The 23,835-nt window shown below is 34.4% G+C and overlaps 1 protein-coding gene across 3 annotated transcripts in view; it reads left to right on the top strand.

Annotated features, from left to right (window-relative positions):
• The window catches only part of MACROD2 (mono-ADP ribosylhydrolase 2), a 2,039,999-nt gene that overhangs the window by 5,795 nt on the left and 2,010,369 nt on the right, over positions 1-23,835 (top strand). For all 3 annotated transcript variants that reach the window (XM_064572799.1, XM_064572800.1, XM_064572801.1), the window contains exon 2: positions 366-482. In XM_064572799.1, coding sequence (XP_064428869.1) covers positions 366-482 — 117 coding nt within the window. The remainder of the gene's footprint in view (positions 1-365; positions 483-23,835) is intronic.

Genomic DNA, 23,835 nt, shown 5'->3' with positions numbered 1-23,835 from the left:
CATTCCTGTTTTGTCTTGTGAACTCCTCAAGGTTAAGGATCACCTTTGCACCTGCAGTATATAAACGTATTACTTGGCACCTAGTAGACTGTTAATATATGTTGATTGAAAGAGTTCATTTATTTCTTGGACTATCGTAAGAGTCTTCCTCATCAGGCTCTGACATGCCACCCCTCACCCCCAGTAATATGGTATTAACTTGACACTTTTTAACATTCAGATATGGAGTCGTTAGATTTTCATTTTGATGTTTCTCAAGCCCAACCAGTTCTTTGGTTTGCTTACATGATTAATATCTAAATTATAAAATAATTCCTGAACTTAAAAGTTAAATACAAATGGAGATTCTGCTTTTATTTTGCAAGAACGTTTACTGAAGATGACCTTAGAGGAGAGACGCAAAGAATACATAAGGGACTATGTTCCCCTGAACACCATCCTATCGTGGAAGGAGGAGATGAAGGGCAAGAGCCAAAATGATGGTAAGTTTCTCAGAACATTTTTCAGGTAGATACTGTTCCCATTTATTTATGACTTCTGCAGGACAATTATTGATAGAAATGAATAACTGGCATTCAGTAAAGAGATGACATTTTTGATATTTGAAGTAATTGCTTGGTTGTCATTTAATTATTTTTAGCAATCTGTTGTGTGTTATTTAAACTTAGGAAATTATATTAACATAATTCATGTTACGATATAATGGTCTGCATTTATATTATGGCATTTTTAAAAAAACTGTTCTGCAGTTGTTCTTGGAGCAAATAATATTAAGGATTTGGTGCTTTGGTGCTGTGGCCCTTAGAGTTTATTTTGATTAGGTTCATTTATTTCTTCAAGTTTCTTCAAGTTATTCTAAGGATTGGATACAGTTGAAAGTATATTAGGAAGAATAGAGAAAAACATTTACCATAGTTTTAGAGAAGAATATGTATTTTGTATGGTGTGGTATTATATCTGCATGTTAAGTATTTGTATGACAAAATTTACTCTCAAAATCTTTATGATTTAACAAGAGTCTAGATTATTTGAATGAAGATATGTGTTAGCATATAAATAAAATTTTAAGTATTGAAAAGGTCCCTGGAAAAAATTCTAAAAAACAACATGATAGATTTAATGGATGCTTATTATGCTTACCTCTGAACTAGCACTCATTGGTGTTAATGGTCTGGATGTGAAGCTTAGAAGAAATAGGGTGTTTTTTAGGATACTTAACAAATGAGAAAGAGAGGTAACTTTATGAAAGGGACTTGGAAAATGCTAATTTCACAGGTTCTGGTCTTAGATTGATGGAACTATACAGGATACTAAGGGTTCAGAACAAGAAGGTTAATATGGAATTCCTGTGGACAAATCTGTGGGAAACAGCAGCCCAATTAGGCTTTGGTGTCTGGGAAGAGAACACATTTACCAGAGTGTTTGCATTTTAGACAGAATTTTTATTTTTCTTTGCTTTGCTTGAAAACATATGTGAACTTGGGCAAGTGGGGGTAGTAGTTCTACCTCATGTTCTAATGGGGTCATTGGACAAACTGAATGGAACATACACATCTAACCTGCTTGCCCAGGGTTTTCAGTAAATGCAAGCTGTTTTAGTAACGATCTAATTAAGACCTCACTCATTGAAAGAGAGGGTAGTGCTATGTAATGAAAAGAATATAGAACTAGAGAACAAAAGGACAGAATTTGGGCCTTGATTGATCTAAGACCATAAGCCTTTTCATGTTTGGATCTCAGTTATTTCTTCTTTTTTAATAAGACACTGGTATCAAATACTTCGGCGCCATTTTTTTTTTTATGGCTAGTAAATCTTTATCCAGTACTTCAGTCATCTGATTTTCTTTCTTAGTTGCTGTTTTAACTGGTCACTTTTCTAAGGATGTAGTACTTGATGTTCTTTTAAAACAATTTTTGCCTCTCAGAAAGAGGTAGATTCCTGTTGCTGTTAAAACAATTGACAAAGCAGTAGAGATACACAGGTTGTATTGCCCAATGTTGGTCTGCTCACCTCTGCATAAAGGCTTGGCCTTTATGTTGGCTGCTTCTATTTGAATATACACATAACAGTGTAGGGTTGAACTGAGTTATCAGAGAACTAACAGTTGGATGTTTTCAGAGATATCACACACCAAAATATGTCCCCTAAGTCAGAAAAATACGTTGAATAACACTTGCCATTTTTATTCCCTAACAGTATCCTATGTATTTACTCCTGTCTCCCAATATGAGCTTTATAAGTGGTTACAGCTGCTCTATGTATTTCACTTTTTTCCTTCATGCTTTTTTAAAATTTTTATTTATTGTATTTTTTTATTTATTTGAGACAGAGAGAATGAGAGAGAGAGAGCACATGAGAGGGGGGAGGGTCAGAGGGAGAAGCAGGCTCCCTGCGGAGCAGGGAGCCCGATGCGGGACTCGATCCAGGGACGCCAGGATCATGACCTGAGCTGAAGGCAGTCGCTTAACCAACTGAGCCACCCAGGCGCCCTCCTTCATGCTTTTTTGAACTGAAAGTTTTTCATGGGGAGTGAGGTGTGATCAAAATTATATTTCTTTTGAACCTGTTTTATTCTTTCTATCCTATGTTACTTGCTCCCCTGTTGTGACCTAGAAATTAGTTGACTAGCCTCTTCTTTTTTCATGAAACAGAATGGCTCATTCGACAAGTAAGATCTATTTCTTTCTTTCTTTCTTTTTTTTTTTTTTTTTAAGATTTTATTTATTTATTCATGAGAGACAGAGAGAGAGAAGCAGAGGGAGAAGCAGGCTCCCAAGGAGCAGGGAGCCCGATGCGGGACTCGATCCCAGGACCCTGGGATCATGACCCGAGCCGAAGGCAGACGCTTAACCGTCTGAGCCACCCAGGCGCCCAGATCTATTTATTTCTTTATATAACATATATCTTTCGAAAGTGCTTTCTTCTAGTGTTACCTATCCAGTGTGCAGTTACACTAAAATATTAGCAAAGAGAGTTTTAGTATTTTAACAGTTTGAAAGATCCTTTAAGAATATAAATTAAAAAAATAATAAAGGACAACTATATATTTTATTTTGAAATGTTTAAGCCACTGCTTATAAATGTATATGTATATAAGTAGGTTTGGCTTTTTATAATATCTAAATTTTTTAGGTGTCAGATTTCAAACTAAGTCTTAAAAGAGGTCTATAATTCTTTGTCCTATATTTTCTGATTTGTAGGACATGAACAGTATTTATTGGGCTTGCACAATATACCAATTTCAAGTGTTGTAGTTTATCATTATTATTTACATTTTTATAGAGGGGACGTTTTGGCCTTGATATCCAGAATTACATGGAAAGTTCTCAAGCTGTTGTTTTTAATTTTTTTCTTACTTTGCTCAGTTTTGCTTTACTTTAATTAAATGCTTTTTTGTTATTATGTTGTAGTAGAAAGTTAAACTGGGGAGTAGTTGAATGTGTTTGTCACAATTTTGATTTTAAGGCCTCCTAAAAAGGGAAACCAAAAATTGTCAAATATAAAATCCTTGTTTGTGTAGAAAGGAGGAAGTAGGGAGATGATCACCAAAAAAAAACCCAAACAACAACCCCCCCACCACAACAACCTGCTTCCTTATTGTTCATGTTCATATTTGTTAACTGTTATTGGCAAATCTCTGAAATTATGTGCTTCCACTTAATAACTCTCTTTCATTTGTCAGTTGCTTTATTGAAGGTTATTTTAAAATGCTTATCTCTTATTATACCGTGTCTCAACACCTGCAATAGTGCCTCATGGGTAGGTGAGCACAATTACTATGTTAAATAAGAACACCTCAGAGGTTAACCATCTATGAAGGAGAGTTCTGTATTTTTTTTTTTCAAACTTTAAAATGAGCATTTAAAAACATATATAAAAATGGGAGTAGTATAATGAACCTTTATACACCAATCACCCTCTTTCAACAGTTAAAACATGGCCAGTTTTATTTCATTTATACCAGTGCTTCCCACACCTTTTTCCCAAATTATTTTGAAGCAATTCCTATATGTCATATCAATTTTATCTGTAAATAAATGCGTGCATATATCTCTAAAAGATAGGGACACATTTTTTTTTTTTTTACTATAATCACAACACTCATCACACCTCAGTTAATCTTTAATTAAATATCCAATTAGTAGTAAAATTTTTACAATTGTCTCATAAAGGATTTTGCTTTTTTTAATACAGGTTTGCTTGAGTTAAGATCTAAACAGAGTCCACATATTGCATTTAATATATTTCTAAGTCTCTTTTAATGTGTAGTTCCTTTTCTCTCTATCCTCCCTCCCACCCCCTGTAATTTATTTGATAAAGTAGGTTATTTGTCTTACAGAATTTTTCACATATTGGATATTGCTGATTGCATCTTTGTAGTGTCATTTAGCATGTTCCTCTGTCCACAGTGTTTCTTATGAGCTGGTAGTTAAATCCAGAGGCTTGATCAGACTTGGGTTTAATTTTTTTTTAAAGAATACTTTAGAGATTATTATACCTTCTTTTGCATAATATCACAAGGCACATAATGTTTGGTAACCTCTCTGTATTGATAAGACTGATCACTAGGTTCAAGTATTGCCAGCCTAATCTATCCATTGGAAAGTTCCCTATCAGCTTTTCACCTAATGATTTTCACAGCCGTTGATGATCATTGCTTCGATCCATTATTTTATAAGAGGTTGCAAAATGGTCTATTCTGATTTTATTCCTTCTTCATTTATTATTTGGACTGCTATAAAGAACTTTCTCTTACCAACTTTTTTGTTTCCATGTAATACAACTTATATGGAAAAGGCAGAATAAATGCTAGACTCCCTTTTATTTACCAGTTTTTACTTTTATTTTTTTTAATTTTTATTTTAAAGATTTTATTTATTTGAGAGAGAGAGAATGAGAGACAGAGAGCATGAGAGGGAAGAGGGTCAGAGGGAGAAGCAGACCCCCTGCTGAGGAGGGAGCCTGATGTGGGACTTGATCCCGGGACTCCAGGATCGTGACTTGAGCCGAAGGCAGTCGCTTAACCAACTGAGCCACCCAGGCACTCTATTTACCAGTTTTTAAATTGAGTTGGTTTCCTGAAATCTTCCAAAAGTGATCAAAAAGTTCTTTTTTAAATTTTTTAAATTTATTTTATTTTATTTTTTATTTTTTTAAGATTTTATTGGTTTAACAGAGACACAGTGAGAGAGGGAACCCAGGGAGTTCGGAGAGTTGAGCAGGGAGCCCGATGCAGGCCTCGATCCCAGGACCCTGGGATCATGACCTGAGCTGAAGGCAGACACTTAACGACTGAGCCACCCAGGTGCCTCATCATTTTTTTAACTTATTTTAGAAAGAGTGTGTGTGTGTGTGTGTGTGTGTGTGTGTGTGTGTGTGTGTGTGAATGAGCAGTGGGAGGGATAGAGGAAGGGGGAAAGAGAATCTCCAGCAGACTCCATGCTGAGTGTGAAGCCTGATGGAGGGCTGGATCTCATGATCCTGAGATCATGACTTGAGCCGAAATCAAGTGTTGGATGCTCAACTGACTGAGCCATCTAGATACCCCTCATTTTAATTTTTGACTGTCATTTTGAATCTGTTTCCCTGCCACATATGTACATTAAGTGGGAGTACCTCAATGGTTAACAGTCTACAAAGGTTGTGTATTTGTGTATGTGCATTTTTAAAGTATAGCTCTCACATAAAAACATACAATTACTAAATTATAGTCTTAGGGTGCAGTAGAAAGGCAAATATAGATACATATATAGATACATGGATGGATGGATGGATGGATGGATACGATAGAAAAATGGCATTGTTTTCTTTGTAGGGGCTAAAGTTCTCAGGTTTAAATTGTATGTGTTCTGTTCTCCTTTGCTACTTCCAAGCTAAAGTTCTTCTAAAACCCCACTCAAAGAAGCATTGTTGTTACTTTCTTTGGGTGGAGCAAAGGATTGGCAAAGACTCTGCTATGCTTACGCTAATTTTGTATTACTAGTTATAGTTAGTATCAGGGAAAAGAGCTACAGCTGTAAGTTTAGATGTTTGAGTCATTACTTTTAATGTTTACATGGAATAGCAAAAGAGGAAAAATATAATAAATTATGAAGATGAGTTAGATGAAAAATACGGAATTATTTTACTCAGGTATGACAAATTTTTTTTTTAAATGGGTCATTCAGGAAGAAACTTTATATTTCATATCTTGATATATTTCATATCTTATATATATTCAAATCTGATTTGTAGTCATTTGAAAACACTTAACTAGAAATGGCCTGAACTGTGAAGTCTTTGTGTGAATCTCCAGTTTTTGAGGTATATAAAAATATTTTGAGATAGTTGAGGCATGTGTGTAATCTTTCATATTGAAAATACTAGCATTGTTAGTTTAGAAGTTCAACCTTATTTGCTCTCATTTTCATTAGAACTAATTTCTTCTGTTAAGTTATTTCCACAAGAGGTAATGGCTGACCAGAAAAATAAAAGTTAAGTCCAGACTCCTCAATCTCTCAGTCAGTGAGATCTTATTACTTCAGTGTGGGTATTGAATTTCATTGTATTTTACCTGTGTACCAACTTGACAGTTGATATTTTAAAATCATAAAAAAAGTGTCTTAATATTTTGATCTTGGTGCATAGTCCAGTATTTTTATCCTTAGTAAATTGATAATAACTTTTTTGAATGCTAATATGTTTATTAATCCCTAGAAATGAGGAAATAAGAATATAATTACTTATGTTACTGAATATTACATGGAGAGGGGTAAGGGACCATAATGGTAAAAGGAATTATAAAAAAATTTAGTAACTGTGATGACTGTGGGCACTGTGGGCACTGTCCCTGATTTTTAAATGATGTTAATTACATTATTTGATTAAATATTTGATGTTGTTAGTTGGAAGAGCACAATTTAAAATGACTAAATAGTTAGGAAAGTGGTATTTAAAATAGGATAGAATTTAGTAGGGGTACAAATATTGGAAAAGAATATCTTCTGTTCAATTTTTTGATATTGATTCCTTATATCAAACACTATACTTTAAAATGGTCTGTAGAAGCAGAAGAAGGTTCAGAGCAAAACTTCTTAACTCTTAAACAGAAATCTTTTTAATTTTTAAAAATTTTTAGAGAGTGTGTACACATGGGCAGGGGGAGGGGAAGAGGGAAGAGAGAGAGAATCTCAAGCAGGCTCCATGCTCAGCAAAGAGCCAGACACAGGGCTTGATCTCAGGATCCTGAGATCATGACCTGGGTGGAAATCAAGAGTTAGATGCTTAACCGACTGAGCCACCCAGGCACCCTTAGATAGAAATCTTTTATATTTAGTGGGTGGTGATTTTTCCCTCTTTAATATGATCTTAAAATAAATTTAATTTAAAAAACCAGAAATCTATTTTTGCCTCAGGCAACAAAGACCACTCTGGCTTATTCTTCAAACAATTATCTGTGATGCTTCCATTACCAACAAAGATGTAGCAAAAGTAGAACTTATATTAGAAACACATTTTTCACTTTACAGTTAAAAGTAAAGACTGGTATAAAGACTAAAATTCTAAAATGTGCTAAACTTTATGATCTGGCCCCCTCTCCTCTTTTGGCTCTTTGTTATACCACTCCTTTTCTTGGTCTCTGCCTATGGCCACACTACCCTTTTTTGTTTCTTGAATGTACTGTGTTCCCTCCCACTCTCACTACTGGGTCTTTACCTGTATTTCCACCCCCCCCCCACGCCACCCCCCCATACCACTTCTTTCACCTTAATTTTTCTCAGCTTTCGTTTCTCACCTTGAAACCCTTCCTTCCTTCCTCTCTTTCTTTGTTTCTTTTTCTTTGTTTCTCTTCCCTGAGCCCTTATTCTGGAGCAGTTTCCTTTAGCAGATACTTTCATAGTGCTATGTTCCTTTTCATAGAGCATTTATATTAATTTGTTTTTATGTACTCAATCATAAGATTATCTTGATCAGGATATATCTCCATATGAGGTTATAATTACTAGGAAGATAGGGATGATGTTGTCTTCACTCCCCTTTATATCTCTGGCATCTGTCATAGTACTTGCTGCACAGTAGATATTCATTAAATATGTGTTGTGTGAATGAATAAATTAGAAACTACTTGCCTGGTGGTATTTTCATGTATTATTTCCTTCCTGCTTACCTTTTTTTCACTGTGTTGTAAAGATTCATGTGGGAATGATTGGCTTGGAAATTAAGCCAAATGCTTTTTAATGTAGGTAACATGCATTTACATCTCTATAATATAAGGTTGGCTTTATTAAGTTTTAAAAGTTAGTCCACTGATAAATTTGAATAAAGATTTTATTGAACTATTAGATAGATATTTAACTAGTTGAGACAGGGATGGGAATTCATGTGTTGTGTATTCATCAATATTTTATGTCATTATTTATAATAATTAGTAACTAAATGTCATCATTTCAGTTTCTGTGAGTTTAAATGTCAAAAGAGCTTGGGGCGCCTGGGTGGCACGGTCAGTTAAGCCACCAACTCTTGGTTTTGGCTCAGCTCAGGTCGTGATCTCAGGGTTGTGAGATCGAGCCCTGCCTTGGGCTCCACACTCAGTGCAGAGTCTGCTTAAGTTTCTCTCTTCCTCTCCTTCTGCTCCCCCCTTCATGCTCCCTCTCTCTCTTTCTGTCAAATAAATAAATCTTTAAACAAATATTTTAAAAATGTCAAAAGAGCTTAAGTTAAATGGGTGTAAACATAGACACTAAGCTTATTGTAGAGTAATAATTTAAAGTGTGAGGAAACCTTAAAGTATTGCCATTCTAAATGCATTTACTTTGGCATTATTGATTCTTGATATGTAAAGCAACTATAAGAAATTATCTTAATATTATATCCCATTTAAGCATTTTACTGAGTTAGTTGGTTTGCTTCAGAAAAGAACTTGGCTACTGACAAGCAGTTTGGTCCCCTGTGAGAGAATTAGGCTAAACAACTTCTAAAAATTTTGAGAATAATGGCATTCATTGTAATAAAGTATGAAAAAATTAAAAATTTTTATCATGATATTCTGGGTGAACGTGTGAGCACTGGTTTAGTCAAACATTTGTGAAGTAAGGCTAATTTCTAAAATGGAGGAAAAAAATATGAAGTTATATAGGGATTCATGATTCACTACCTGATTTTGTTTTTCCTTCACCTTTATTTCACTCTTGATCCTTTTACCTACTTCCCAAGATTGTTTTAACAGAATTATATTTTATTGTGCATTGAAGTGTATACCACTACATGCTATGTGAATTGTCCTTGTATTTAAGCTTGTTTTTAAACTAATACAGAACTAAAAAACCACATCTTTTTTTTTTTTTTTTGGTATATATAATGACTTGGTGTTGAGACCACAAGATGAAAAGTTCCTTCGGTGTGTTTTATAAGTCTGTACTTCACAGATTCTGTTAGTTTTCTTTTTTACCCACTAAGTGAATTATACTAGTAAGCAGATTTTACTTAAATACCTTTTGGTCAGTTTAGACAGGTACTTTGAGATGGGTTATAGAATAGACTAGTGGTAGCCAAAGCCAATATTTTCCTTTCGTTTTCTTTTTTTTCCCTCCCTCTGATCATTTTTCTACATGAAAGAGTCTTTATAAAGTCTTAGTCTTCTTTTCTGAAATATTGATTTTTCATGTAAGTATTCAAAACAAAGATTGATTGTGTTTGCCATATGAATATAACAGAGCTAGAGATTTTCCAAATTTTGTACTTCTCTTGTATGTTGGGGTAAAAACTTTCAGGGTGTGTGTGTATATGTGCATAACCTGAGGCTCAATGCTAAATATTCATCAGACATGTAGTAATGGAGGTGATTTCCATTATTTTGATATATATGTACCTTGCATGTTAACTGTGGGAGTGCAAAAGTTTTGGGATTAAACATTGCTGACATCGATCCTAATTCTGCTATTATGTGTCCTAGCCAGAGAACCTATGACGTCCCTAAACTTGTCTCTTCATTTGTTACTTGCCACATAGGGGCCGATTATTTCTCCATCCTAAGGTTGTCATGAGAATTGAGAAGAGGATATCAATAGGCCTACATAGCTCCAAAGCTTGCTCTTCTTATTCTAGAATGCACCTTTCTCTTGCAGGAAACTCCTTGTGACTCTGTATTCACTACTTCTAGTCACATCTATGTTCTTAACCAATGTATAATAGAACATAGATATAGTACCCGTTTCCAAAATCTTTTCATCTTCCTGAATAGAAACTGTACCCATTAAATAACTCCCCATCCTCCCCTCTCACACAGCTTTTGGTTATCACTGTTCTGTTTTCTGTCTCCATAAATTGCCTGTTCTAGACTTTACATAAGTAGAATAATAAAATATTCTTTATGTCTGGCTTACATTACTTAGCATAATATTTTCTAGGTTCATCCATATTGTAGCATATATAAGGATTTCATTCTTTTGAGGTTGGATAATAGTTTCCTGTATGTATATACAACATTTTGTTTATTCATTCATCTCTTGATAGACATTAGGTTTTTTACACCTTTTGGCTATTGCGAATAATGCTACTGTGGACCTTGGTGTATAAGTATCAGAGTCTCTATTTTCTTTTTTTGGGTATATAAACTAGGAGTGGAATTGCTAGATTATATGGTAATTCTGTGTTTTAACTTTTTGAGGAACCACAAACCTGTTTTCCACAGTGGCTGTATCCTTTTATATATTCTCATCAGCCATGCACAGGGTTTCCTCCACGTCCTTGTTAGTGCTTGTCCTTTTCTTTTTTTTTTAATGATAATAAAATATAAGGATAATTTTTTTTCAGCAGTGCTTTATAGTTTTTAGCAGTTAAGTTTATTACTAAGTATTTTATTCTTTCTAATGCTATTATAAATGGAATTGTTTTCTTTCACTACTTATTGGTTGTTCATTGTTAGTACGCAGGAAAGAAACTGATCTTTGTGTGTCGATTTTGTATCCTGCAACTTTGCTGAATTCAAGCTAATAATCTTGGGGTTTTCTACATCATGTTATCTGTGAACAGAGAATTTTATTTATTCCTTTTAAGCTGCTGCTGAATTCAATTTGTATTTTGTTGAGGGTATTTGCATTGTTATTCATAAGGGATATTGGTCTGTAGTTTTGTAGTGTCTTTTTCTGGCTTTGGTATTGGTTAATGCTGGTAATGACTATTTAGAATGAGTTAGGAAGTGTTCCCTCCTCTTTTTTTTTTTTTTGTTTTTGAAGATTTTGAGAAGGATTAGTGTTAATTCTTTAAATGTTTGGTGGAATTCACCAGTGACACCATCTAGTCATGACCCTATTTTTTTGGGTTGGGGGAGGGTCCCAGAGTTTCTGAATGCTGATCAATCTCCTTACTAGTTATAGGTCTATTCAGATTTTCTATTTTTTTTATGAATCAGTTTTGGTGCGTATAGCTAGGTGTGTTTCTAGTTATTTGTCCATTTCATCTAGGTTATCCAAGTTGTTGGTGTGTAACTGTTCATAGTATTCTCTTATAATACTTTTTATTCTTGTAAAGTTGGTTGTTCTTCGTCTTATTTCTTAGTATAGCTAACGGTTGTAAATTTTATCTTTTCAAAAGGCCAGCCTTTAGTTTTGTTGATCTTTTCTAATTTTTTTATTCTTTATTTATGTCCACTAGTCTTTATTATTTCCTTTATTCTGGTAGCTTTCTGTTTAGCTTGTTCTTTTTTTTTAATTCCTTGATGTGCAAAATTAGATTATTGATTTGAGATCTTCTTTTTCAATGTATATGTTGAGAACTATAAATTTCTTTCAACACTGTTTCTGCTTTATGCCATGAGTTTTTGTATGGTGTATTTTCATTTGTCTATGTATTTTCTGGATTTTTTCTTTGCACATTTGTCAAAAGCATGTTGTTTAATTTGCACATATTTATTCATATTCCAGTTTTCTTTGCTATCGACTTCTAGTTTTATTCCATTATGACAAGAAAAGATTGTTTTTATGATTTAAATCTTTTTTTTTTTATAGTTTTGAGATTTGTTTTGTGGCATAACATCCTGGGTAATATTCCATGTGCACTTGAGAAAAAAGTTATTGTTGGATACAGTGTTTTATATATGTCTATTAGGTACATTTGGTTTATAGTGATTATCATGTCCTCTATTTCCTCATTGGTCTTCTGTCTTGCTGTTCATCCATTATTGAAAGTGGAACATTTAAATCTCTTTAATTATAGGTCTGTATTTTCCCTTCAATTATGTCAATGTTTCTTCATATATATATAATTATTTTATTTTCATGATGACTTCACCTTTTTATCAACATATGATATCCGTTATTCTTTGTAATGGTTTTTGACTTAAAATCTGTTTTGTCTCCAAATAATGCAATATATGTTAAGAAAAAAAAAAAAAGAAGAAGAAGAAGAAGGTAGCGGGAGGGGAAGAATGAAGCGGGGGAAATCGGAGGGGTAGACGAACCATGAGAGACGATGGACTCTGAAAAACAAACAGGGTTCTAGAGGGGAGGGGGGTGGGAGGATGGGTTAGCCTGGTGGTGGGTATTTAGGAGGGCACATTCTGCATGGAGCACTGGGTGTTATGCACAAACAATGAATCATGGAACACTTCATCTAAAACTAATGTTGTAATGTAAGGGGATTAACATAAGAATAAAAAAATTAAAAAAAAAAAAAAAAATCTGTTTTGTCTGATACTAGTATAGCTACCCCAGCTCTCTTTGGTAACTGTTTGCATGGAATATCTTGTTTTATCCTTTCACTTTTAACCTATTTATATCTTTAGTGAGTCTCTTGTGGACAGCATATAGTTACCCCTCCTTTTATAATTCATTCTGCCAATCTCTGTCTCTTGAGTGGAGAGTTTAACCATTTATATTTCAAGTAATTACTGATAAGGAGGGACTCATCTCTGCCATTTTGGTATCTTCTGTATGTCTTAAAGTTTTTTGTCCCTCATTTCCTCCATTATTACCTTCTTTTGTGTTTATCTGATTTTCTTTTTTGTAGTGACACCTTTTGATTCCCTTAACTTTTGTGCTTATTCTATTTAGTGTTTTCTTTGTGATTACCATGGGGATTGCATATAACATCCTAAAATTATAAAGTTATAATTTTTATAAAGTTATTACTTAATCAAATTGATGCCTGCTTAACTTTATTTGCATACAAAAACTGTTATATAGCACGATCATCCTGCCCACTTTATGCTATTGATGTAACATACTGCATGTTTATATATTGTGTGCTCAGTAACAGATTTATTATTAGTTTTTATGCATTTGTCTTTTAAATCATGTAGAAAATAGAAAGTAGAGTTTACAAACCAAAATTACAGTAATACTGGCTTTTATATTTGCCCATTTATTTATCTTTAATGAAGATATTTATTTCTCCCTATGGCTTTGATTTACTGTCTAGCATCCTTTTGTTTCAATCTGAGAGACCCTCATTAGCATTTTGTACACCTACTGGTAATAAACTACTGCAATCTTTGTTTATCTGCAGCTGTGTTTGTTTCTCCCTCATTTTTGGAAGGACAGAGTTGCTCAATATAGAATTCTCAGTTCACATTTTTTTTCCCTTTCATCCCTTTAAACAAGTCATACCACTTTTTTCCCTTTTGTCTCCAAGGTTTCTGATGAGGAATCAACTGATAATCATATTGGGGATCCCTTGTGCATAGTGAGTTACTGTTGCTTTCAATTCTCTCTCTGTCTTTGATCTTTGACAGTTTATGATGTGTCTTTTGTGAGTTTCTGAATTTATTCCATTTGGAGTTCATTGAGATTTTTTGATTTGTAGATTGAGATCTTTCATCAGATTTGTGACTCTTTGTCCATTATTTCTTCAAATTATCTTTTTGTCCTGTTCTCACCTTCTGAGCCTCCCGTAATGCATATGTTGGTGTGTTTGACTGTGTCCCTCAAGTCTTTTAAGCTCTGTTCATTTCATTCTTTTGTTTTTCATCCTTGATAATTTCAATTCTTTTATCTTCAGGTTCACTGATTTTTTCTTCTGGCTGCTCAGTTCTGCTGTTGAACTCCTTTAGTGAATTTTTTATTCTCAGTTATTGTGCTTCTCAACTCCTGAATTTTTAATTCTTTTTTTCAGTAATTTTTCTTTTTTAATTTTTTGTTTCTACATTGTTTTCTTGATTTCCTTTTTAAGGTGGTTGTTTAAAGGTCATTGTTGAAAATTGGGCTTTTGACTACTGTAATGTGGTGACTGTGGAAATCAAATTCTCCTCCAGGGTTTTTGTCTTTTTTTTTTTGATTGCTGAAAACTATATAATTCATTTGTTTTGAGGTTTTTCTTATTTTTGCATAGACTTCTCCTTGTCATGTGTGATCATTAAACTCTCTTCCTTTAGCTTATGATTGCCTCAGGTTTTTACACGAATTTCCTCAGGAGTTCTCTTTGTCTTTGCAGATTAGCTATATGCTGGGACTCTCCTTCAGCACTTAACTAGGTCTTTTCTGAACCTAAGATCATTTTGAGGTGTAAACTTAAGGTCTTTTCAAGTCTTTTCTGAGCATATATCTTTCTGGACATGCACATGACTTTCTTTTTCTTTCTTTCCCCCCACCCCAAGACTTATTCATTTATTTATTTATTTGAGGGAGGGGAGGCATGCAGAGACAGAGGGAGAGGGAGAGAATCTCAAGCAGACTCCCCACTGAGCACAGAACCTGACACAGGGCTCCATCCCACTATCCTGAGATCATGACCTGAGCCAATCAAAGAATCAGATGCTTAACCAACTGAGCCACCCAGGTGCCCCTAACTTTCTAAAGTTTTCTGTATACATGGCTGCTTTTGAATGTTCTTATTTGCCAGAGAGTCTCATCTCATCTTTTCCTCTGGACATTATACGGTCTATTATATATCCACTCTTAATCTTGCCCCAGGTGTCTGTGAGTCCTTAGTTGCCTAGCAGCTTTTATGAGCAGTGCCTGTTGATTTTTCTACCTTAGTTTTGAGTTAGGTGAAGTAGAGATGAGTGCCTTGCTTCAGTTCTTCAGGTATCCCCTAGATAGGTTAGAACAGACTTAACACAGTAATTTGTGAGTAAGGTCTGTTCTGTACCTTCTGGTTTGTGTTGGGAAGAGGGTGAGATATGGATGAGTACAAATACTACCAAGGCTTCCAACTCTTCTAAAGGTGGGTTTTTCTTAATTAGGTGTTGGCTTGGTTTCTGTAAACCTTTGTTTTCCAGAATTTCAACAAAGTTGGTTCAGTTTCTGTATGTTGTTTTTGATGTTTCTGTGGGCAAATGAGAGCTTGGAACTACCTGGTCTGCCATTCTGCTTGAACTTTATAATTTCAAGTGTGAAAACCAACTGTTTTAGTTTGGCTACTGCTAGCTGCTTTAACAGATTAATTCTCAAGAGGCTTGACCTGACAGAAGTTTATTTCTGTGTCACCTAACAATCCAGTGTGGGTGTTTATGATTGATGTCCATGGAGGGGTTGTGGTTGGGTTGGGGATATGAGTGTGTGTATGTGAGGGGGCATTCTGTTTCACATAGTCCTTTAGAGACAGAGCTGGTGGAATCTATTCCTTCTTTGACATGTTGCTTCTAAGATTGCCCTTGAGAACCATAGGGGAAAGAGGAAAAAGAAGGATTATATCAGAGGTTTTTGTGAGCTAGGTCTGGAAATGTGCACCTGACTTCCACTTGAATATTTTGGGCTACGTCTCAGTCTCATGGCCATATTAATTGTAAGAGAGACTGAGAAATGTATTCTAGTTATAGAAAGAGGAAGAAGAAGAAACTAGAAACTGGTTTTGATGAATAGTAATTTCTGGCATATCAACCATTCACAGAGCTTCTTTGAACTAACATGCTCTGTTGAATGAGCTATAAGAAACACCATTATTTTATATTCCATTAAGAAGGAAGGGGAAAAAGCACTATCAATTAAATTATTACATGATGATCTCTAATCACTGATCTCTTTCAATAAACTTAAAAATTATTTTAGATTTACTGAGTTATACTTCTGTAATACATCATCCTTGAACATATCTTCAAAGGAAACTGTAAGTGAAATAAATTAGCTTAGGTATTCTAAAATGTTTTTTCACTCAGAGTCCAATTCTTCTGAATAACTTTTTCCACCCAGAGTTGTTGGTGTTTGTTTCTCCACAAAATTATTCTCTATGCAGTTAGAGTTGGTGATGTAGCACTACTTAAAAATGTACTTTTGTCTGGGATTTTTTTCCCTAAACCGCTGATACTTACCCTGCAAGTTTTAGTGCTGGCATTTTCTTGATCTCACCAGATGGTGTTAATGAAAGGTTTCAGCCAATTACTAGGAGTCATATTCTTTACTCACATGGTCACTAAATATATTGTTGCCTGAAATGTTGAGAGGTTCCAGTTGTCCAGTTATATCACCAGAAATGGTAAGTAAATAAATGTATGCAGATAGTGAAGACTGTCCTCACCACCATCTCCCAGCAGCAGTTGTAAATGCCTGTAACTGTAAGGCACCTGCCGATTTCAGAGCTGTTAAAATGTTTAAAGAGTTGAAGATGTGTAGTATGTTGAATTTGTTTTGAAATTCATCCTGTGTCCTTTAATGCTTAAGATTTTTTTTTTCCTAATGATGCGTAACCTATTGAAAATACTGGCTATTTGAGCTTATGAAAATAATTGCATTTTAGTTTTTCAAGTTCTTTAGTTTGGAGGAAGATATAAAGTGAGCGCTGAAGACAGAGCAGCTCTTTGGCACGTTGGCTCAAAGTTAATTGAGTCTGATTTTAGAACAATGCAAGAAAACTTTTAAACACCATTAGTTGCTTCTAAATGGAATGAACTCTGACACAGTGCATTTCTTGTCATTGGAACTATTCAGAAAGGTTCTAGATGAAAATCAGAGTAAAAGCACTTTTTTCACTGGGTGGTAATTGAACGAGATGTCTAATCTGTGTGTTTCTGACAACTGAGAATCTTATTTTAAAATAACTTAATTTTGTGTCAGTGATATTCTCTTCTCAGATCCCTGATGGTGTAATTTATCAGTACTATCAGTGATTGGAAAACCAGAGATTTTTTTGTTTAAGGCAGACAACTACATGCAGATTACTTTTCTGTTTGTAGTTAAGTGATCTAACAAACTAAGTAAGACATTCTTTGAAACACTGATTGGCACAGGGGGAGCATGGATTCAAGAAAAAGCACTTTTTTTTTTGTAGATTTCACTGCAAAATTTTGTTATTTGAACTTCCTAGAGGCACAGGAAAATTCTAATTGTTGATTCTCTCAGGGTTTATTTGGTTAAGAGATCACTGTGATTTTATTTTTGATTAAAAATCTTACGGAAGTGACCCTTCTCTTTCTTCCTTTCTGTTGTTAACATAGTTACTTGTTAACATGGCCAGACTGTTTGGAATTATCAATACTTAAACAGCTAAACAAGGAATCTACTGACCTTTCCTGTTATTTGTACACCTTTGGGGTGCAAATTTAATTGATGAAGGACAGCCAACTTTTAGGAAGAGAGAGAGGCATAGGTATATCTTTTTAATTTTTTTCCCACATACCTAAATCTAGATGTCAAGTTATTTGACATTTATTGAAAAATGACATAGTGAATATAACATTCCCACTTTAGTTTTGGTCATTCATAACTTACTAATAAATCCAGCCTGGGATTTTAAAGACTCTTTAACTGTGTTCATGGAATACTATCCTGGATACAAGTTTTTCATGGTAATGAAAACAACGGGATAAAAACATGTCTTTTTTCTAAATAGGATTATACTGTTGTTCTCAATATTTCATGTATCTCTTTGTGAGGGAGTCCTCTCTAGATTTCTCTGAAATGATTTCTGAAATGCTATATGAAGTACTTTTTATTTCAAAGTAAGTATGTAGTATCTCTTTGCATATGGATCAGACTCCATTACTTTGACAATGAAAAATTGCTTAAATGCTCTGACATCTGAAATGTGTCTAGAAATTAGCATTAGAACTTATTTAAGGCTTTGTAATTATTTCTTAAAATGAGTTGTTACAAGTTACAAGTAAATAACAAGTAATTTTCCTTTGAATGTTTGTATTAAAAATAACATTAAAGTTGGGGTGCCTGGGTGGCTCAGTCGTTAAGCGGCTGCCTTCGGCTCCGGTCATGATCCCAGAGTCCTGGGATTGAGCCCCGCGTCGGGCTCCCTGCTCTGCGGGAGGCCTGCTTCTCCCTCTCCCACTCCCCCTGCTTGTGTTCCCTCTCTCGCTGTGTCTCCGTCTGTCAAATAAATAAATAAAATCTTTAAAAAAAAATAACATTAAAGTTAATGATAAGTATTCTATGCATTAATATATAGTAAGTGTGATATGATATAAGGTGTTGGAAATCCATAAAAGTGATCACTACTATACATTTGTATATCTGTGTATTTATACTTTGCTGTATTTTTATAAAATAAAGGACTTAAATCATGGTCATTGTAAAGTACTCAAAAGATATAAAAATACATTGAGCTAAAAAAATGGTAGTTTCCCCTTCCCCAAACACCAAATTCCATACAGGTAAATACTGATAGCTCTTAGGTGATTATCTTTCTAGGCCTTTAGCATTTTTTAGTTTGTTTTTATTCAAAACAGCAATGTATTAGGTGTTCTCTAAGCATTAACAAATAGTATGGAGTTTTTAGGAAGACCTAAAAACCTTAGGAAGTAAGTGATAAAATTATGGGAATTGAGACCAAGAGAGATTAGCTAATTATATGGTTAACCCAGCTAGTCTGGCACTAGTGTCTGTACTCTTAGTCCTATTACTTTTTATGCTTTTACAAATACTCTGTATGTGTATTCTTATATAGTATTTTGTTAGTTTTTTTGTTTGTTTGTTTGTTTGTTTTTAGGGAGGATGGGGAGAGGGAGAGGGAGAGAGAGAGGATATTCGGCAGGCTTCATGCCCAGTGTGGAGCCTGACACAGAGCTTGATCTCATAACTCTGAGATCATGACCTGAGCTGAAATCAAGAGTTGGGCACTTAACTGACTGAGCCACGTGTGTGCCCCAGTATTTTGTTAATTTTTAGTGTAAAAACTAGCCTTATGTATATATGGTTCTTTGGAGTTTGCTTTTTCCCCACTTAAAACTATATTTTGATTTTTCCTTTTTATTAAATGGCCATATATTTTATCATAATTTATTTAAATTTACTTACCATAAATTATTTTATTCTTGATGGACACTAGGTATTTTTTCTTACAATTGCAAACAAAGTTATGATGAATATGTTTGTAATCCTTGTATATATGTCTGAGGATTTCTGGGAGATAGATTCCTAAGAGTGGAATTGTTACATTACAGGCAGTGCACATTTGAAATTTTGATAAAACTGTCAAATCATTCTCCAAAGCTGCTGAAATGGTTTATACACACATCAAGACTGTATGAATACCTGTTTTCTCATAACTCTGCCTACAAAAGGTGCCATTAATCCCCGAAAAGTTTGCCAGTGGAATGGGTAAAAACTAGTAAATCTTTGCTATTGTGATTTGCATCTGTTTAAAATGTCCTATTTATTGGCCATTTAGATTTCTTTTGTGGGTTACCTGTTCATAACTTTTGCCCATTTTTCTATTGGATTGCCTGTTTTTGTGCCTTAACTTTGTAAATGTTGCAGTATCTTTTAGAAGTCTATGGTTGGGGCACCTGGGGGCTCGGTTGGTTAAGTGTCTGCCTTCGGCTTGGGTCATGATCCCAGAGTCCTGGGATCAAGTCCCGTATCAGGCTCCCTGCTCAGTGGGGAGTCTGCTTCTACCTCTCCCTCTGCCTCTCCCCCACCCCGCCCCTGCTCATGCTCACGCATGCTCTCTGTCTCTCTCGCAAATAAATAAATAAAATCTAAAAAAAAATGTGGTTGTATGGTGGTTAAAAATACAGACTTGAACCAGACAGCCAGGCCGAATACTGGCTCTGCCACTTCCTTGGGAAGGTTGCTGAATCCCTGTACCTCAGTTTCTTCATTGGTAAAATGAGGTTAGTGATGGTATACCTCAAAAGATTATTGTGAGGATTAAATAAGTTAGTAATTATAAACAGCATAGAACAGTGTCTCATCTTAAGTGATCTCTGAGTGCTAACTTTTATAATAATGATTGTTGTGATTTATGCTATCTTGTTTTAGCAAAGTTTTAAGTTTTTGGTAACATCTGCAAGTATTTTTTTAATCTCTTGCATTTTAGATTTTATTAGATTTAAGACTTGCTTCCTTTTTATAATAAGAAAGTACGTTTTTAGTTTCTTCAAAAGGTTGGCTATTTTTATGTTCGGTTTGTTGTCTGTATGGAATTTCTTTTTGTGTGGTAGGAGGTAGGTGGTCTTAGATTTGTTTCCAAATGGGTATCTACTTATCTCCACTGATGTTATCTTAATCATATACTAAAATTTCCATTTATGCAGTAATCTGTTTCTGGACTCTTCATTCTGTTTGATTGTGATCTGTTGATTTTTGTGTTAGTATGATATAGTTTCTTTATATATTTTAATAATTTGGGAAAAAGCCACTCTTATCCTTCTTTTTCAAAATTTTTGTAGTTATTTTGATACACTTTTTCAGACTGATTTTAGATTCTATTCTATTCATAGAGTATTCGTAGAGTTCTATTCATATTCTATTTTAAAAATCCTATCAGATTTTGAAAGGGTTGATATTGTTACAGTGTTGAATGTTCTAATCTAAGCATACATCTCTCCAAAAAATTAATAAGTCTGATACTTGCACATGGAGAGGCAAACACTGCAGGAGAGCATAAAATGAAAAATAAGTCTTTCTTTCAGACTCAGTCCCCAAATTTGTAACCGCCATCAATACGTCATTATATGCTAGAAAGTTTTAGTATTTATATAAATGTGCTTTAGAACTCCTCTATCCTTTTCTTTTATACACAGTAGCATGCCCTAATACTATTTATTTTCATGTGTTTTTTCCCATCTCATAATCTATCATGGAAATCCTTCCATAAGAAATTCTAATGATTTACTTCATTTATTTGTATATGCTTCATAGTCTAATTACTCCCTTATTGATGGGCATTTTGATTATATTAATTTCTGTTTTTAATAGTATAATATTTCACAGATGTTCCTGTATTTTATTTTTGTATTGTTATATATGTTTCTATCATAAAAGTAATTTCTGGCCATGGAATTGCTAGGTCAGAGGCTCAGCGTTTTCAGGTGAGAGAGGTTTTCAGTTTCCACTTTAAAAATGTTGAACCATCATTATAGTGCTACCTTTAGTGTATGCATATGTATGCTTCCCAGCACCAACTGGATTTTATCAACTGTATTTTATTTTTGCCACTCTGACGTTTTGCTATTTTAAAAATCATGAGTGAGGTTGAACCTACTTTAGCATGTTCATTAGCTGTTTATTTTTCTGTTTAAGCATTTACCATGGGCTAAACACTGTTCTAAGTGGATTGTATGTTCATTTAATGAATTATTTCCTCTTATCATTTGCTCATTTTAAAAATGTTTTTTATTAACTTCTTAAGAGATTATTGTAAATTAAGGAAATTAATTTTAGTTGTATGTATTACAGATTTTTGTTTCACTTATTACCTGTTTTTCATGATTATATATTTTACACACAATTTTACATTTTTATGTAGCCAGATGATGTTTTATAATTTTCTTCATCTTAGTCTTATCAAATTTGGTTAGGCTTATTGCTATTTATTTGCTAGATTAAAAATATGAATAGAGGGGCGCCTGGGTGGCTGTCGTTAGGCGTCTGCCTTCGGCTTGGATCGTGATCCCAGGGTCCTGGGATCGAGCCCCGCATCAGGCTCCCCGCTTGGCGGGAGGCCTGCTTCTACCTCTCCCACTCCCCCTGCTTGTGTTCCCTCTCTCGCTGTGTCTCTCTGTCAAATAAATAAAACCTTTAAAAAATATATGAATGGGATCTTTATTCCCATTTAATTTTCTAATTGGTTATTGGTGAGGTATAGGAAATGCTAATTTTTGAATACTGATCTGGAATTTTGTTCTTAGTCACAGTCTTTTAAGAGATACTTTAGGATTTTCTAAGTAGGTAATAAAGCCTTCTGCACGTTATTTTCCTGTAGCTGCTTAATATTTGTACCTTTTATTTCTTTTTTCTTTTGCTTTGGCTAAGGTCACCAGTATAGTTTTAAATGATAGTGCTCACAGTGGGCATTCTTGCCTTATTCTTGATTTTATTGAGATTTATTTATCTATTAATTAATGGATAGTAATCTCATTTTTTAGTATTATGCTGAAGGAACATTGTCTACTTAGTAAATGGACATTGTTAAAGGTTAAGAGACCTTTTACTTCAGTATGTGTACTTGTACAAACATTTTATTTTCAACTGTTTCATTTATGTAGTAAGTATAATTATGTATCTGTAATGTAAAATTCTTATAATGAAAATACTAAGCATACCTAAAATATCATTGTAGTTAACCTATAAAAGTGTCATTAAATGACAGGTTGCCATTTATTGAGTCATTTTCAAGTACTTACTGATATTTCATACTGGGGCTTGACTTCCAAGTTATGGAAAATATTTTGCTCTGAATTTTTGGTCACTCTGTTATTGATCTTAAAAGTAATTTGTATTTTTCATGGGCATAATATAGTGAAAACTTATTCAAACTTCATTTTTTTCTTGTTATCTCTTAAATTCATTATTCAGGAAAATAGAGGGGTAAAGTAGTGCACATAAGCAAAAAATGATTAATCACAAACCTATTTTTAAAATTTTTTTATTGTTATGTTAATCACCAAACATTACATCATTAGTTTTTGATGTAGTGTTCCATGATTCATTGTTTGTGCATAACACCCAGTGCTCCATGCAGAATGTGCCCTCTTTAATACCCATCACCAGGCTAACCCATCCTCCCACCCCCCTCCCCTCTAGAACCCTCAGTTTGTTTTTCAGAGTCCATCATCTCTGATGGTTTGTCTCCCCCTCCGATTCCCCCCCTTCATTCTTCCCCTCCTGCTATCTTCTTCTTCTTCTTCTTCTTCTTCTTCTTCTTCTTCTTCTTCTTTTTTTTCTTAACATATATTGCATTATTTGTTTCATAGGTACAAATCTTTGATTCAGCAGTCCTGCACAATTCACAGTGCTCACCATAGCACATACCCTCCCCAGTGTCTATCACCCAGCCACCCCATCCCTCCCACCCCACCCCCCACTCCAGCAACCCTCAGTTTGTTTCCTGAGATTAAGAATTCTTCATATCAGTGAGGTCATATGATACATGTCTTTCTCTGATTGACTTATTTCACTCAGCATAATACCCTCCAGTTCCACCCACGCTGTTGCAGATGGCAAGATCTCATTCCTTTTGATGGCTGCATAATATTCCATAATCACAAACCCATTTTTGAAATGCATCATTCAGATAGCTGACAGGGATTGAATAAGGAAGAAGACACAGTTTCTGCCTTTTAGAATTCTGTATGATGTTTAGTGGCCTTTACTTGTCTTCCCAGCTAAGATTTATTGAGACTAATATTTTAATAGCCTGTAGTTCCTAGCACAGTAACTACAATCTGTTGGGTTCTGTAAAATTCTGCTCAACATATTTAATGTTTGTTTAATGTTTATGCAACAATGCAGATTCTGATTCAGTAGGTATGGATTAGGGCCCAGGAACCTAAACTATTAATAAGCACCTCAGGATGTTTTCCTGTGGTTCCTTCCTATGAGCACCAAAACCCTTTCCTGAATAGAGGTTTTGTACTGTATCTTATAGAAAATGTTTTTGAGTGCTTTAATAATGTAACTTTTGGGGTGCCTGGGTGGCTCAGTTGGTTGAGCATCTGACTCTTGCTTTTGGCTCAGGTCATGATCTCATGG

Source organism: Mirounga angustirostris, unplaced genomic scaffold (genome assembly GCF_029215605.1).
Source record: "Mirounga angustirostris isolate CCGP_5_RB_7025 unplaced genomic scaffold, mMirAng1.0.hap1 SCAF_10, whole genome shotgun sequence".
In the NCBI taxonomy this organism is placed as follows: Eukaryota; Metazoa; Chordata; class Mammalia; order Carnivora; family Phocidae; genus Mirounga; species Mirounga angustirostris.
Note: the sequence above shows the minus strand (reverse complement) of the source record. Positions and strands in the feature narration are given on the sequence as shown.